Here is an 18,702-nt window from a genome sequence, read left to right as displayed (position 1 = left end):
ACTTTAAAACAGGTTTTGCTTTATCACAACATACAAGATAAGCGTGCCTATGGTATGCATGGCCAGTTGTTTTGCTTTTTATTTTTGGCAGTTATTTTGCACATTTACCCTTTAGTCATAGCAGACTAAAATTATTTTATTACCCTGATGTGGTTGCTAAATTATAGTCCAGCCTCTCTACAAAACTCTCATAAACTATAGAATGTGTTTTGTTAAAAATAACTTATTTACAAAAATAACTTAAATAGCATAAAACCATAAAACTAACAAACTTGCAATCAGAGCTCAACAGGTTTGTTGTAGCTGTTTTTTAAGTCATTATAGCTTTTTCTCCCTGTGGCCTCTGATTGGTTAAGAGAGTGGGAGGGGCTCATCCCCAGAGCATATGGCTTTTACAGCACATATATAAACCACAGATCAATGAAATTAAGCATTACACCTCTTAAAGGCGGGGTGCATGATTTTTGAAATACACTTTGGAAAAGGGAGTCGGGCCAAGTACCAAAACACACTTGTAGCCAATCAGCAGTAACCAACATCGTTGCCTGGGTTGCGTATCGTATGTGTGGGGCGGGTCTATCAAAAGAAGGTCCAAATTCTATTGGGGTAGTGGCATGTTTGTTTAGGTGATTTCAAATGTCAACATTGGCTTTTTAGAGATCATGCACCCCGCCTTTAATCTATAAAAATGTCTATTTAAGATCATCGACACAGCAAGCTAATGTAAAATGCTACTTTCACAAAATTTTCAAACGTCCATCTTGAGTTCATTGCATATTCCTTTTGGCAATTTTAAGAACATCCCCACAGGTATGCTCATACAGTCTGAAACATGGTTAATGTTTTCATGCCCATGTTAAATTGCATTCACTGTGCTGGTCATTTTAATCCTAATCGGATTAGCAGGAGCATCGGTGCTCATTATAATGTGCAGAGTTCTGGAGTGACCCATTGCCTTCAAGGTGAAAAACCGATTCACACACTACATGGCGTTGGTTGGCGGTCCGTCTCTTGATGCGGGCGCGGCGAGGGCGTTTGCGATCTGACTGGCAGTGGCAAAGGGGGCCTAGGAGAAGCCACAGATAAAGAACCACACAAGCCCAGCAAGATGTCAGCTTGACCCAGAATGTGGAGTAACTCCCATGGGTGAAGGTGGTCTCCAGTACAGCGGTCTCATAACTGGAGGACATGAAAAACAGTGTATTGTTTTAGAAATATCTTTCATAAATAACTTGCTGAACAGATCATTAATATAACATTTGAAAATATACAGTACTTTACAGAAGTCTTAGGCCACCATTTGTTGGTGTTGCAATAGTGACCATATAATGTATAATTATTTCTCTGTCTATTAGAATACAATCAGAAAACACAGGAAATTTGTTTTCAATTTTTTAAAATGTGCTTTTTATCTTTGTATTTAGTGTGATTTTTGAGCAGGATAGCAAGACCTGCAGGCTATTTTAAAAGGTACCCAGGTTATAAACATGTGTGTGTTTAATAGATTAAAACTGGGATTGGGAATGTAAAAATAATAACAGTAAAAATGTGATAGTTTTAATAAACTTAAAAAAATATTTTTTAATCGTAGGGTGACATCAAATGGTTGCAAAAAAACCCGTTCTATTAATGCTGCAGCGAGGTAAACGTGATAAACAAGTTTTCAGTAGTTTATAAAATGATGTGAACCAGAAGATGAGAGCTATTGGTCTGTATTTCATGTAAAATTAAAAGATTATTAAAAGATTATTTAGAATAATACAAAATAATACAAAAAACATATTGAAAAAGATCAAAATAAAGGCATCATCAATTTCAGAATGTGAAACATAGTTCCTCCATAGGTTCAAATGAGTATTACATGTTGTGTTTTTTTGAAGTAATGAAAATATTTTATGTGTTTTTATATCAATGAATTTTAATAATGTACTAATTGTTTTCAGTTAAAAAAACCTCAAACATGCATTTTAGTCTGGGACTAAACTGCCCTACAAAAGCAAAAGGCAAAAAGGTTTTGGGGGAAGATGAGTTTTATTTTTGGGACATTCTAAACTAAAAAGTCATTTTTCTGAGTTTCACACTTTTGCGAGTTGTTGTTGTTGCTACAAACCTGTATACATTTCTTTGTTCTGATGAGCACAAACGAAGATATTTTGAGGAATGTTTGAAACCAAACTGTTCATGAGCTCCATTCACTTCCATATAGGAAAAAGACTACTATGGAAGTGAATGGGGCTCATTTACCTTTGTAGGGCAGTAGACTTGAAACCAGGCCTTAGGTGTACTAATGTTTATTGTCAATCCAGTGCTTTCTACTTTGACATCCCTAATCCAGTACAGTTCAGATTACCTCTTTAGCAACTGACCTGAACCAATTAGTGAGGGTCATCATTACGTAGAGGGAGGCCAGAAAGAAGACGAAATGGAAGAAGAAGTAGCTGTAGGCAACACGTTGTGCTTCATTGTGGATGACCTTCTGACAGCCTTTGTTTTCATCGATGACAAACTCCTCCTCTGGACGAAGAGAAAAAAGCTGTTTTTAAACATTTACATTTTATTGAATTACATTAATTCAATTCAATTCAATTTTATTTATATAGCGCTTTTCACAATTGGTGAAACAGATAATGAAACTTGAAAGAATGTTTTACCATCTTCTTGCTCTGGGCAGCAGAAACAACAGCTGGCTTTCTGTCGAGCGGCAAAAAAGGAGAGGTTTTCAGTGAATGACAATGTTGAAAGTTTGTGTAAAGTCGAATATTAAATGTGTTATCAGTTTGTCACACCATAGAAAAATATGATATAACCTCCCATAAAAATTTAAGTGATTAAAAATAACTTAAAAATAAGTTGGGGCATGTTTGCTCTTGGCTTTGAAACCAGGGCCACTTGCGGAAAAGCTGCTTGGCCATTTCTCAATCAGAAGGCTGCAGCCTCCGAAGGTCGTATTTGTAGGCTGCATACGTCATCAAGACTGTCTTATTTTTTAAATATTAACAATTATAAAGTTGACTATTATGTATACTGGCAGAGCCATGCTCGGTAGCTTCAGTGCGTCATTGAGCCACTGTTTAAGCCCCGCCCAAATTATCCAAATAAATACAAAGAAATTTGGAAACTTTGGTGTAACTCCACAGTACTACATAGTTTACAGCCTTTGTAACATATTTAAGCAATATATTTTAATGCGTTTAAAAACAATCCTCTGAATCGACTTTACACAGACTTTAAGTACATTTTTGCAATGTTTCTACAAGGTCTCAAAGTTCAAATCACTAAAAATACTTCAAGATATGTAAAGAACACATACTTGGAATTCGTAGCGATAAACTTTTATCATCCAGAAAGGTCCAAAGACCTCAGCTAAGTATGAAGCCTCATTACTGAAACAGAAAATAGTCGTTACTTAGTTATTAACATCTTAATAAACTACTTTGTCCAAGAATCTTAAAAATCTTTAAGAACTTGAGGAAAAGATACAAGATGCCCACCATGCAAAGAGAACGCAGCAGTACATGATTGCAGCCCCAATAATGGCCACAGCATTGCCCTCGTTTTGAATTTCATCCCGGCTGACTTTGGGGTAGCACACTGTCATGTTGACCCCCAGATACTCCACTAAAATCACAGACAAAAACAAAGTTGTCACATTTTGCTCCTATCTAGACACTTGGATGTGTTGCACAATTCTCCCTCAGTAGGACACACAAACGTCTTTGGAGGTTTTGGATTCATTCATGTCCTGCACATTCCTTTGAATTCAATGCATTAAAAGCAAACAAAAGATAATAACATAGGATAAGACATTTACGCACTCAGTTTAGGAATTTCAATTTAACCCAAGCCATTGGCCCATTGCTGCAGGTTTTAGATGTACTGTCTATATTGTGTGTTTGTAAGAGTTTCTCTGAGATGGGATTAAACTCCCAGCATGCCTCAGGGTGCCCTGCAGTCCTTTATGATGAAGTCATGCAGCAGAGATTGAAAAGACACTAATAGTTAGAGAACATGACATGCTAATACCAATACAAACAAATGTGTAAAAATGTTTAGTTTTTCCATAACACTCCAGGACTACATTTTTGCTTGCTTCATCTGATAAAATCATCTTAAAACCTCTGGCAAATTGTAATAATCATTCCGCAATCCTGACACTCAACAATGGCTGTGATCTCCACTTTTACATTTACCAGCAGTATAACATCTGTATTTCAAACGGCCATGTGAAACACACTTAACTACATCTGTGTTGCATGCATGAAAGCTGTTGTGTGACCTCAATCAACAGAGCTTTTCTGTCTGGAAATCTCATTCATCTTTGTCATATGTTGAGCATATACCATTCATCACCTTTGCGGTATGAGACACAGATTTTCTCCAAATTTTCAACACTAATGGATTAAATGATGTGAGATGAGGAACCTGATGGAAGACTCGCAGGCTTCATTGAGGTTTTTTGATTAATGACTTTATGATTACAACTTGTTCGATTAAGTCTGCTGAGGGATAAATCAATTCAATTACACTTAGTCAGGACTGCACAGAGGCTGCCCTTTGACCTTATAGTAATGTTTGATTTACTGAAACAACACAGACCTGAGACTAGCTGATTATTTCCATGGCTCTGTGCTGACATGCATGTGGCGCTGGGAGGAACACTACTTTTTTGCAATAAAGTTGCAAATTGATAATTGTTGTCACTGCACCAGTTAGTGAATGTAAGTTATGTTGCAGATTTTTTGAGAAATGTTTGTAACAATATCAAAAACTGTGGTTTGCTTTCAGAGAATTTACATTGATGAATGTGACATTTGGGAAAACAATTTGATAATATAGGCTGCTTTAAAGTCGCCATGAAACGGAAATATTGATGGTCTTATTTTCCCCAGGGTGACGTATATCCGAGTGAAACGACTTCTGAAATTTAAAGGGGACATTTCACAAGACTTTTTTAAGATGTCAAATAAAACTTTGGTGTCCCCAGAGTACATATGTGAAGTTTTAGCTCAAAATATCATATAGATAATTTATTATAGCATGTTAAAATTGCCAGGTGTGCAAAAAATGTGCCGTTTTGGGTGTGTCATTTAACATGCAAATGAGCTGATCTCTGTACTAATTGGTAGTGGGGTGGTTGGATAGTGCAGATTAAGGGGCGGTATTATTCACTTCTGACATCACCAGGGGAGCCAAATTTCAATTACCTATTTTTAAACATGCATGTTGAGAATGGTTTATCAAAACTAAGTTACTGGGTTGATCTTACTCACATTTTCCAGGTTGATAAAAGCACTGGGGACCCAATTATGGCACTTAAACATGGAAAAAGTCTGGTATGTCCCCTTTAAAAGGTAAGGCTGGACTTGAATTCATCGAGAACTGATTGGATCATTTGAAGTTGGGTCATGTTGCTGTTTGCTAATTGCCGCAATCTTTTTCCGGACCTCGTCCATACCATATATCCGGAAGTAAAAAGAGATTAGGCTTGTTCGACTTCATGTGGCGCTGCAAGAACTGACAGACGGATGACAAAATTACTGTGAGAGGGACTTGAAGACAGACTACTTCGTATGCTTTTGAACAGCTCTCGTGGTATTTTGATGTCATCTGCCTAACGATTCGTGCGGTACCACATGAAGTCGAAAAGTCTATTGTTTCAAGGAGGGAAGGAGATTTGCATTTTGATTAAAAATAATGAAGGCACATGAATTTAGCTCACAGAAGTCATTAAAAAAACACCACAATATTCCAAACCAAATGACACTTTTTCATTTTAATTTCATTGCGATTTTAACAATCATGAAAAACAAAACTTAATTTTTCATGTATATTACAAATTGGGATTTAAATAACACAAAAATTTAGAATGTCACACCAAAACGTCACTATGAAAACAATTTCACAGCCTGGAATCTGAAGCTAAGATGCTGAATGATGTCATAAAACATCAGCTATGCTTCCATCCAAACGTGATGCGAATCTTTGGAGCGTTTCCATCAAGTTGTTTGAGCGAATGACGGTGGTATTGGTAACCATAGTAACCAACAGTAAACAAAACAATGCACGAGTGGAAAATGGAGACAGGACTGCATGTAGTCACAATGGGACAATTTTTTTATGTATTTGCCGTGCAGCTTATAATTGCCAGACTGAATGCTGTGCATAGAAGAAGGAATCAGAATTTTTATGAAGGCAAAGCAGCAAGGACATTGCGGCGACGACGTCGAGCCCCTAAGGTAAAGACAACTATATGGTAAAGCGTTTCCATCTCCCATTTTTCGCATACTATTTTCGCATAAATCAAAAACCACCTTAAGCGAGCGCAAAAACTTTTTGCGAATCAATGGATTTTGAATCGAAATTTGGCGTTTCCATTACTCGATGCACTAAAATGCGCATAAAATCATGGTGACGAAATTGATGCGTATTTTGATGCGTATTTTGTCATTAGCTGGATTTTCATCCAAACGTGAAACAAATCTTTTCAAAATTCGCAAAAAAAGATAAACAAAGAAATGCGAATTAGGTGCGTTTCAATCAAGTTGTTTGAGCGATTGACGCTGTATTGGTAACTTAGTAACCTTGTAACAGTAAACAAAACAAGGCACGTGTGCATTGCATCTTGTCACGATAGGACAAGTTATTATTTTATTAGCAGTGCAGCTTGTAACGTTAATTGCCAAACTGAATGCTGTGCACAGAAGAAGGAGTACATTTTTGATAAAGGCACGTAGCAACAAGGATATTCCGAAGACGTCAAGCCCTAATATGGTAAAGACAACTCCAGCGGAAACAGCTAGAAGGTCAATAATAAACTTGTGTTTACCATTAGCCATGTTTCCATCACCATGATTAAATGCGCATTTTGATCGCATCAAAAACGAGTGATGGAAACGGCAAATTTCAATTTAAAAAAATCCCTTAATTCACAAAAAAGTTTTTACGCTCGTTGGAGGTGGTTTTTGATTTATGCAAAAAGGGTAAATGCGAATAATGGGTGATGGAAACGCATTTGCCGAATTAATTCTGACGTTGCGAACAAACCCAGACTGTTCCCGCTGGAGTTGTCTTTACCATATGGGCTCGACGTCGTCGCAATGTCCTTGCTGCTAGTGCCATTCCTTCTTCTGTGCACAACATTTAGTTTGGCAGTTCCAAGCTGCACGGCTAATAAATTAATAACTTGCCCCACTGTGACTACATGCAGTCCTCAGGACTGGGTCCTGTTTCCATTTTCCACGCGTACCTTGTTTTGTTAACTGTTGCACGGTAACTAGGTTACCAATGGACCTTTTGCGAGTAGACGTCACAGTTACGTCACTGCAAGCTGCGCGCACAATGTGGTGGCAGAAAAACAGTGGAAATGAATTAACAGTGAAACAAGCAAGATAACTCACTAGAAAATGTCTTGATGTGCCGTTGAGTGCCAGGAATGCAAAAAAAGATGGCCTTCATTTTTATAAAATACCGTTGTCGAAGACAGCATTTGAAGATAAACGTAGGTGTTTATGGTTGCAATAAGCCCTTAAATGGACAGACTGATAGAATCATATGGAAATATATTAATAATTAGAATACGAAATAATTAGAGAAAATGCCCGGTGTTCTGTCGAAGTCTGTTCCCTCTATGTGTTTCTTATAGCGTTTTCATCATGTTACGTTTATAATTTATTTAGAAAGATTAAATATTTGAATGGGTTTTACTAAAAAAGTAATGATATCACCATTTATTAAATATTTCATATTTTTTCCATTTTCTATTATTTCTTTTTACCTTTTATCTTAGCCTATGTCTTCTTCCTGTTTGTTCTAAAAATCTTGTGTACATACTTAATAAATATATTGATATATAAAACAGGCCTATGCATATTCATTTGTATGTAAACATAATAGTTTTATAATAGTTTTAGAACAAACACGTAGGCCATGAAAATAAGGAAGAAAAAATAGAAAACCGAAATAGTTGAAATATTTAAATTCAATTTATTCAATTAATACAGTAAAATAATTGATTTACCAATAAAGAACAATACATACACACATATCAGTAGCCAAGCCATTTAAACTTTTATTTATCTAAAAAATAAATGTAACGTGATGAAAACGCTATAAGAAACATTACACTGAATGGAAACATAGGGGAAACATACTTTGACAGAACATAAAAATCACAGTTTGACGGATCCATTCTTTGACGAATCCATAAAAATCACAGTTAAATGCTTTAACCATAGACTGTAAAAACACTTCATAACGCTCCTGCAGAGCTGTCACTTTTTGCCCCCAGTTTGGCTCCGAGCACAAAAAACATCATCTCTGTTTGCAAACGCAAAAGCTCAAACAACTTGATGGAAACGCAACTAATTCGCATTTGTTTGTTTTTCTTTTTTTTGCGAACTTTGAAAAGATTCGCTTCACGTTTGGATGGTAACCCATTAATGCTAACATATTCATACTAAAAGCCAAAGCACTTCAAAGAGGATTTCATGGGTAGGCTACAGATGGGTTTATTATTGTAAGAATATCTTTGATCATAGAGATCATAAATGGTTTTTTTTTATTTTAACGTATGTGGTGTGTTTATGCTTTGGCAAGGTAAAAACTCTTTAAACCATTTATTAATAAAAAAAATAATCTATAGAAAGAAGTATAGAAAGAAGTAATCTATAGAAATACGAAGTATATGAAAGAAAAGAGCGGAGGGAGAGTAGTCTGAATTGGGTTCTAGTGCCGTGCACTAGCTCACACATTGAACTCATCACGCCAGCCGCGAACGTTTCCAAGTCAGTGCGAATCGCATCAGTTGATGTTCGCTGAATCTGCATCCATCAACGTCTCATGCGAGAACACCGCATTATGACCCACATTTACTGTGCATTCGCTCATCTAGTCAGATGATGTCCTGCAAGGACAGCTATTGGCTCTTATCTCAGACCTTCCCCGAGGTGATTGGTTGAGTGACGAACACTCTGCATGTAACCTCTACAGTGAGCTTCCTACCGCTCGAAAGATGACGCAAGCGAGGCGTCTCCTTATACCCTCCATATCCAACCATACTTTACCTTTACGGTGAGAGGGAAAAAGGTGCCTAACGAAACATTTCCAGGAAACATTAACATGTCTGTTCTAGTCGACCGGGTAGGTGTATATTATAGTTGAAATTTCGTTATTTAGTGAGATTTAAGTGGAAATTAAGGATAAGTTAGTCGCTCTGGCTGTCGAGATGGGTTATATGTAAATTCGTGGCCAGTGATTGGTTAACTCACTTTATTCATGCATGCGCAGCTCGAGCTAATGCGAATCTGCACACTTTAGTATTCGGATATCAAATACCAAATAAAGTTTTGTTTATAATCATTCAGGCGATATAAATACATAAAAATGACGAATATGTCTTTTAACCAGGTCTGCAGTGACTACAGTCAGTAAACTTTGTTTAATATAAGTTCTTTGTAGATAAAAACAAAACAAAATTAACAATATACACACTATTAAAGATGATTTGATGTAACGTTAAGCCGGTGCAGATAAGCAAACTTTGCATTATTCAAATGTAATTGCGCATAATGCCCATAAGCTTAAAGTAGGCTATTACAGTACTTAAAGTAATTTACAGTATACTTTAAGTACCTGTTAGGCATTTCTGCTACAATAGAGAACTGAACTCCAATAAAACAGCCTTTTATAATGAATATTATACAATTCTATATATCTATGTTATCTATTTGTCTTTAATCTTTTAAATTAATGTAGCATACCTTTTATACAGGACCTCAAATGGGTTTAGCGAAATCACTATTCGGACAGGATTAGTTTTACAGGGGTAGATGGCGTAATGTAATTTTACTACAGGACGTCGGTAATATTAATGGTCAATTCGGACGGGATTAGAAATCTCTGTAAAACATTCAGAAGTGGGAGGGGTAACTCGTTGGCGCAGCGCGTCACCTCTCGTCTTCACGTGCACGTTACCTTGCTTCCAGATATCAGATGTGCAAACAACATGTCACAGACAAGGAAAACGCGAAACACTGTGTTTAATTTCAGTTTGGGGAGAACGTCAGTTTCATAAACAGTTCCGCACATCTGAGAAGTGAATTTGACTTTTTTTTTTAAGTTTGTGTCGTGTTTTATTCAGAAACTGACTTGCCACCGACTTGTTTCTCCGTCTAGAACGCAAGTAAATGCCTCTTTAAGCGCTTTTATATTTAAAAGAAACCCGCAAATTAAAAGGAAATGACGCGATTTACGTGTATATTTACAGCTGGTCTATTCGCACTGGATTAGTATAACCTGAGGTCATTTCTCCGGACCTTTTTACAGAAGGTAAAAGACGCCGTAATCTTTACTGACATTGTCCGTAATGATTACTGACATGGAGCATTCGGACTGGACTAAAATCACAGAGAAGCTCTGATAAAACCTTGCTTTACCCCACCTCCCTATGTAAAACTAATCCCGTCCGAATAGTACTATAGACTTGTGATAGCCTACTACATGTTATTACACAAGCAAGAAGCATCATAGCCACGTTTTATATCACTCCAGTTTTTGAAACAGTTTAGCAAGGTGCAATCTTTCGTAGTTACCTTTCTCAGGTGGCCGGCTGGAAAGGGCAGAAAAGGTCAGGTACATCACATAACAGCAAATGATGGACGCTTGCAGAAGTCCTGAGCGTGGCTGTTCTGAGAAGTAGAACAAAACCTATACTGTCATATTAAATCACTATTGCACTTTACCTAAAGTACTGTATTTTGTTGTAAGAACTTTTCTTTAGAAAAGATTTCTGCTTTATGTCATCTGTGATTCAGTCAGAGAGCATAAACCAATGCAGCACTAACTTTGTTGCACACAGGGAGTGACTGCGATGAAAGACATGATGGCGCAGAGGGTCAGGTTTGTCCATAACAGGCCTTTATTGAGGTGGCATCCAGCTGGGTGAGTGTAGTATTTGTACATGAAAGTGAAGGCCATTGTGGCGATGGTGTAGAAAAAGAGCGTAGCACACATGATTGCCACATACCACCTCTTATTCTCAGCTGCACCGGTTAACCTGTAAATGATAGACGGGGTGGAGACGGGGTGAGATCATTGTTGCCTCAAGTGTAAACCTAAAAAGAGGCATTCATTCACTACTGCATGTTTCTCTTGGACGGTTTCCATAATTTAAGAGTTAGTTATGCGCTTAACAGGAAATCCTATTATGTTCATTGTGTTAAGTGCTGAAATGGCTATAAAGTCTATTCTGAAAACATCTGGAAACATTCCGGATGTCAGAAGGTGAGCAGGAGGATGAGTTTGAATGTTTGTGTGTGAAAAAGCGAGATACCAGAGAGACAAACAGGAAGGGAGTAAGAGGCAGAGATTATCAAAAACTATGTGTGGATGGTGAAATTTCATCATTCTTGAGAAGGATACAATTCAGACATAAACCAGATGAGGTTTTGCGTTTTCACAGTCTGGTAATGAGCGCCTTCCTATAGTAATTATTTGTGCTAGGTACCCACAAAATGCAGTTCCCTTACCAGTTCTTATTCCAGGTGTGTGCGAAAGCAGTGATGAGAATGAGCTGAATGAGGATGAAAGCAAAGCCCCCCACCACTCCAACATAATGCCAGGCTACACAGAAAAAAAATAAAATCTGATTATTACAGAATATGTAACAATTTTAATCTTGTCTGTGAAGTAAAGTCTCAAAATCTAAACATAAGATTAGGAGCATGAAAGTTAGATTTCACTCAATCACAAAAAATGACTTTAGCTGGGTTTTTAGAGACTGGGTCAAAAATGATTATATTCCATGATAGCAAGATATAGGGATGAGACTAGGGGTGCACCAATATATTTGCCGATGATGTTTGCTATGCTTCTCAATTAATTACAGGGAAATGTCGCTACATCCAAAAGCCAGAGGGCGCTCTCATGAAGAAGTTAAATATGCGCTGCAGACGAAGAACCATATGAAACGCAGCTCAAGTAAATGGCTTATGGATATATTTATATTGCTGTTCTTCAAACCTATTCAGGTATTTTCATGATAATAAAGAGTATTATGATTATGTTCGAGGAGTTTGCTTTTTCAAATGCATGTTATAAACGAGTCAAACTAACAGTGATTTCAGATTTATAAGGACTTACTGATCAAAAGCCGTAGTACATGAAATAGCTGTGAATAATATCGTTTGTGCGATATAGAGTAGTTATCGGCCACGTATTATTAGTGTATATCGGCATTTATCGGTGCACCCCTAAATGAGACCCACTTAAAGCATCTTAACCCATAAAGTACATGGACATTATAGAAGATTTACCATATTTGAAACAAGTGAAATCCAGCCATAATGAGATTTACTGGACATTCAGTAAATCTGTGCTGTTGCTGCTTGTAAAATGATCAGTGTGTTTATAGTGACACCTGGAGGTTGTATGTGATGATGAAAAAAGAGCTACTACCACTTTAGATGTAGATTATTTGCTAGAAAAATCACAATGTTTTGATCAATTCACTTTTATTCACTTTCAGATTTGAAGGTGATCAGCTCACCATGCACAAAGGATTCTGTGGGAATAAAGAAGGCAGCAGCTATCATTCCAAGCAAGGTGATGAACTTGAGAAACCAGAACCTACGTAAAGATATGGAGAATAGGTTTGTGTTATTCTATAAAATTATCTATCTATCTATCTATCTATCTATCTATCTATCTATCTATCTATCTATCTATCTATCTATCTATCTATCTATCTATCTATCTATCTATCTATCTATCTATCTATCTATCTATCTATCTATCTATCTATCTATCTATCTATATTAGTGATACTGGCATTATAAAATAGAATCACTGACCCATTGTGGATGAGGGCTCTAAAATCCTGACTGGATTTTACATCAATCAGACAGATTGCCATCATCAAGTAGAAACAAGCTGTGCCAAAGCACACCCTGTATACAGCCGAGTACCCCACCAACATCTGACAGTTCCCTCCACCATGAGCCTCATCGCAGACCACATTAAAGAAAGGCACCTGAGGAAGAGTGAGGTCTGTTAGGACATTTCTGTATTGTTCAGATTAGGCTGGCAAATTGACTGTTTACAAAATCAGTGATTTTACAGCATTAGGAGTAGGATGGGGGAATGAAAACCAGCTGTAGCCAATATAGCGAGAAGACATGTCTTATAGGAAACTTACATTCTCTCTCACTGCCTCTGAGACAGTCTTAGACAGCATGAGACATGAAACAGTGCAGGCCAGGATGTGGAATAAAGTGTACATGATCCGTGTGCTGGATGATGATTTGATGGGTGGACAGAAGGAGCAACACAACGAACATGGTGCTGGACCACAACAACAGCATACCTGTCCAAAAAAACAGAGCAGTTGAGTGAACTATAAAGGGAAGATCTATGCTATGTCTCTGATAGCTTCAGAGAACCAGGTCTTGATCTGAGTATAGGGAGGGTATGAGATTAAACTAGATCACTCAAAGCATCTGGATTTTTCTAATGGATCAGGACTGGATGATATCCAGGCATGTTTTATCCTTAGCTAAACTCAGAGACATAGATTGGGCTAAAACTCTACAGATTAACAATTCATTTCATAAATGTATCATGTATCTGGAAATATCTAACAGCATGTTTTAATAAAAAAACATTGCCTTTCAGAAATGTGTAAGACTGTGCATCAATCCAGTATACTAACATAGTAATTTAATGTATAAGCTAACACAGTGGAAAATTTGATAAAACTTTAAAGGCATTCAATTATAAAACAATCCCCAATCAAAGTTTCAAAGATATTAAGACGTTCAAACATTTTGTAATGTAGCACTTAAATTATGCTAAATCCACTTTTACAATATGTTTGGACATAAACGTGCTAGCAGTGTGAACACAACCACCCACCCCTGTGTTAATCCCCATTAATCCAGAGTCTCATTAGATATGCTGTTTTGAGTCTCTTGTTAATGTGATGTCACATTGACAAAGACCCACCAATGAGCAACTAACTGACTGGTTAATTTTACCCAAAAGCTTTTTTAAATGTGTTTGTTAACATGTTGTAGCACTTATGTGGCTAAAGATACTATTGTCCCAGACTGCATTCACAGGAATCAGATCTATTATTAAAAGCAGTACCTCATTTGCCTTTAAAGGTACACACATGAAAACACGTTTTCACTCCCATCCAAATAGATGCATTTTGGACATGCTATAACATCTGTGGGCCATTTTGAGCTGAAACTTCATAGACACCATCTAGGCACACCTAAAACCTCATTCACACAGCACTTTGGTCAAAGAAAATTTCCATAAAATTGGCAAAGAGGCTTCTATGTGAACGCAAACGCATCCCGTAAATGTTCTTGAAAAGCACTTGCAATGCGGACCTAGTAACATTGCCGTTACATACACGGAAAGCATTCTGTGTGAACAGGACGCAGAAACAATGCCATAAAGGGCGTGCCGTAGTGAGGACACACATGTCATTGCAACCAGAAGTTATGGTTTAGCTCTTTGACAAAGGGATTTAAACGCAGATCAACATTCACGTAGAGAAATGACAGATAACTGACTATAGCAGAGATCAGGGAGCGTGTCACTATCCGCACTGAAGCTGAGATCATTGCATGACAGAAAAGCGCATCATGCGCTCCTTATGATCTTTTCATAAAGCTCGTGCATGGTTTCTAAAGAAAGAAATTACAGATAATTAGCAAACTTCAGTTGCTGTGGAAAAAAACGTCACATGTCTTTATGATATCTTTACGGTATGTGTGCAAATGCACAGATTCCGAAAAATCATTGGAAGTGTGAATGAACCACAAATCAAACGATCCCGGACAAATCCCGGACGCAAATTTCTGTGTATTTTCCTTAATCTCTGTGTGAGACTTGGTACATCTTGCAAAAATTGGCATAATATTAACCCTTTACCATTCAGCCAAACAAGCTCATCATATGCTCAACAGCCCCAGATGAATTTATGCATAAGAAATTATGCAAATTGGTAAATAGTGAATAATGTTGACAGCGGTGGTATAAATAGACAATAACATATTTTACTATAGAGTTTTTGTTGGAGAATTAGAAATAACTGTATGAGGAATAAAAACATTTAATCAAAAGTGTACAAAAATTACAAGAAGCCTTTGCCGTTTCAGTTTTTTGCAAGCATGCATTACTATTTGTGCACTTAAGATGATTAGTAAAAAAAACTTATAAAGCTCTTAATAAATGTTTTAATATAATAATAGAGAGTATGAAACAATACTGATACACTCAAGGCTTATGATGGTAGACTTAAGTCATTCATCCTCTTAATAGTATTTGACACAAAGCACTTTCCATGATGTTCATGTTTCACTTTCTCTTGCAAAACAATACTAGATGACCAATGATGACACATTGTATTAATAATTGTAATTCATTACATTATTGTAATTTTTTTTTCAACTATAAATAGCGAAAATTTCATAAAAAAGTCTCAATTCCCGACAGAAGTAACAATCAGGTCAGTAAAAAAAATAGTGTTGGTATACTTGGCATGACATTCTCATCTCTCACATCACTTTAAAATGAATTTGCTCTCACCTGGTAAGCCACCATGTTCAGGAAATAGCTGTAGACACCGCTGTTGTGTAAAGCTTCAGTTGACATGGCTTATATTTGACTATCAACAAAACTTGAAATTATAATATCCTATAATATAGTTGGGATGCTGCACAAACAGTAGGAGGGCGCTCAGATTTGCATTAAACGGTCCTCATCAAGTTTCTCCCATTAGCCAACAAAAGACATTGCTCTATGCACCCCCAACCGTACATCCTCATATTCCTCTCATGGAAACTTTCAAACAGTCCTTCCATATCCTGTGTGCTGCCTGGGGTCATTAAATGGTGCCAGCAGAGCGTGTGAGCAAGGGTGGATGCCCAGTTGCCCTCCCTACAGTCGCCTCTACTCAACCAACAAGATTAGGCAACAGGAGGATGGGTTGGGGGGGGAGCCAGGTTATCCCATCTGTCCTTCCCTTCCCCCAGCCACTCACTTCACTGTATCAATAGGGCCATAGGAGCGTCACGATTGCTTCCTAATCGGTTAAAATCAATAATATTATTACTTGCTTTATTTTATGGTAAGAATAGAAATTAGGTAGAAAAAGCTACATTTTTGGATAACCCTTTTCAAACACCTTAGGAACAGTCACCTGACTTTAAAAAGGCTGTGCATGTAATCCAGTCTTTATGCCTTAACCCAGAAACAGGATAAAGAGAGAGGCGAATGAATGGGTTGTTTAGAGGAATGTACATGCACAGTGGATCCCACATTACCCAGACTCCCTGCAAACATAACTGTACACCGCACCGCACAAAAACAAACACTATTTTTATTATGGCACACTGGATATAGCATAACATAAGTCTGCACAAACTGTTTTAGTAATGCAATAGTTATAATAAAAGTGTATCATGTATAATGTGTGATGCCACTCATAAACAAGCTGTTATGCAGTGTGCTCAGTAACATTATATTTGGGTCAGTGTGTATGCGTGAGGATGTGTGCCGGGATTATCCTGGAGTTTTTAGCCCTCATCTCAGTCTGGGTGACCTTCTCTACCATAATGTGACACATTAATCCAGACAGTAGACTCTCGGACATCTTCTGGGAAAAATGATCACAGTTATGCACATCATTTCGGAGATATTTGCTTGTCTAATTTCACATGTCTGCATCACATAAAGTCATACTTTTAGTATTGAGCCAAACATCAAGCTTTGGGTTTTGTTTGTAAAACTACTGGGACAGGTGTTACTCTACATTTTTCATGATCAGTCATTCAACATAACATCCACTATGAAGACATGAATTATGACAACCATCCGCAAAATGTTCCTATCTACTAATGCTGGTATGACTGGTGAAATAATAATAAAAAAACTGTGCTTGTATTAGTCAGAGTAGACACTTAAAGTTAATTCCAGTCTGGAATAATACACAAACAGTTAACTACTGACAGTCGAGCAGCCAAAACTGTAATGAGCACAACATGTTAAACTGTTAAAGGAACACAGTTACCAGAGTTGGAGTCCATCATCAAAAAATCAACAATGTCATTTTCACACGAACATGTTTGCTAAAACTAACAGCATCAACAAACGAATCTAAGTCAGTTTAATTTAGGAACTTTAATCCTTGCTCAGCTAAATCACACAGCCATAAACTTTTCTAAACCAATTAGTCTGTTAAAGTGTACAGAGTGTATGCTCAATGGGTTTCTAATCTCCGCCTCATAGTGAAACATCCACAATGACAAGGGGTCTTTCACTCAGTAATTGGGGGCCTTGTGTGAGAGGGAGACAGTAACACACTGTTAGAACAAAAGCACGGCGGACGACATACAGTACAGTACAAATCACTCGACTTGAAACTTTGATCTGTATTTTTTAAAGGGTTTTAGAGAAAGAAATGCAAACATCTCTCATGTATACACACAAAATATGAAGCATTAGAGAAATAAATGCATGGTGAGGATGAACTTTTCATGCAACTCTAATAATAAACCACTTTACAAAGCAGATAAAATAAAAATCCACAGAAATGCTTAAACATTAAGCATTTTTTATATAGATCGTTTCTTAACACTTATGTTTCAGCGTGGCTTTACGGACAATAAAGTGTGAAAATTTTATAATATTGTATTACATTAACTTACACACACATGTCCTCTTTCTCTACTTTACTAATTTCACAGCCAAAATTCCAGCTCATAGAATTGTGCTGTCCTAAAAGATTAGAAAACTACATTTTGGGCAAATTTTTGAATTGCTAAGCGCACACACAGTTCTACAATCAAAAGCTTACTTGGGCCCAGCAACAGCGACAACACATTGATCCGTCTGTCGGAGGTCCAGATGTTCAATCATACAAGAGAATAAAAAGATGATTAACGATGGGGAAAGGCTTCCTATGAAACCGTTGTACCATTCCTCAAAGTTCTGAGAACACACGAAGAGTGGAGCAGGTGCTGTACTTCAGGTGTATTCAGAAAACACTTTCTTTTTGATAAGCTGATTATTTAGTTGAGTGGAGGCACGTAGTAATAGTGTAGGTTTAAGTATTTGCCATCAGTAAACCTATTAAGGGACAAAAATAGTAGTGTGAACGGTTTTTAACCTGCAGTAGACAAAAACAACACATGCCTTTCTGTAATGTTGTAAATAGTAGTTAATTCTAAACGTTTTGTTATAAAAGAAAGGCAATACAGATTAATCTAAACAAGAACAATTTTTTTTATGATAACCATTCTAAACAAATTTTTTATATTTAAATATGTTTTGTTCTTTAGGTTTGTGATTATAATCAAAATCATTTTACTCAACATTTTCATTTCAGAATGTAAATGATATATGTCTATACAATAGATCTGATCAGCGAAAACCAATACAACCGATCACACAGACCTCTTCTTGAGGGGGCAACTAAAACCCCAGACATAAAAAAAGCACTTATACGAATTCAACTTATGTTTGAAATGTCTTTATTATCATTGTGCACATACAACACATTTTTATTCAAATCTCACAAATCTTTCTATATTGCTTTATACAATAAGGTGACCAAATTTTTCTAATAAAAATCAGGGACCTGATAATAACATAGATAATAACATAATAAATAAATTATAATAAAAAACTAGG

General features: G+C 36.8%; 1 protein-coding gene across 1 annotated transcript; it reads right to left on the bottom strand.

Moving 5' to 3' along the window:
- Nucleotides 1–767: 767 nt before the first annotated feature.
- On the bottom strand, nucleotides 768–15,927 carry serinc4 (serine incorporator 4). Its single transcript, XM_065289188.2, has 12 exons — nucleotides 15,598–15,927; nucleotides 13,193–13,360; nucleotides 12,849–13,027; nucleotides 12,545–12,624; nucleotides 11,526–11,619; nucleotides 10,842–11,053; nucleotides 10,590–10,685; nucleotides 3,492–3,618; nucleotides 3,311–3,383; nucleotides 2,652–2,691; nucleotides 2,367–2,514; nucleotides 768–1,179 (listed from the first exon to the last, which is right to left on the bottom strand). Exons 1-12 carry the CDS (start codon nucleotides 15,661–15,663, stop codon nucleotides 900–902), a joined length of 1,563 nt encoding a protein of 520 aa, XP_065145260.1. The 5' UTR covers nucleotides 15,664–15,927; the 3' UTR covers nucleotides 768–899.
- Nucleotides 15,928–18,702: the final 2,775 nt, after the last annotated feature.

Source organism: Paramisgurnus dabryanus, chromosome 2, assembly GCF_030506205.2.
Source record: "Paramisgurnus dabryanus chromosome 2, PD_genome_1.1, whole genome shotgun sequence".
Classification (NCBI taxonomy): Eukaryota; Metazoa; Chordata; class Actinopteri; order Cypriniformes; family Cobitidae; genus Paramisgurnus; species Paramisgurnus dabryanus.
Note: the sequence above shows the minus strand (reverse complement) of the source record. Positions and strands in the feature narration are given on the sequence as shown.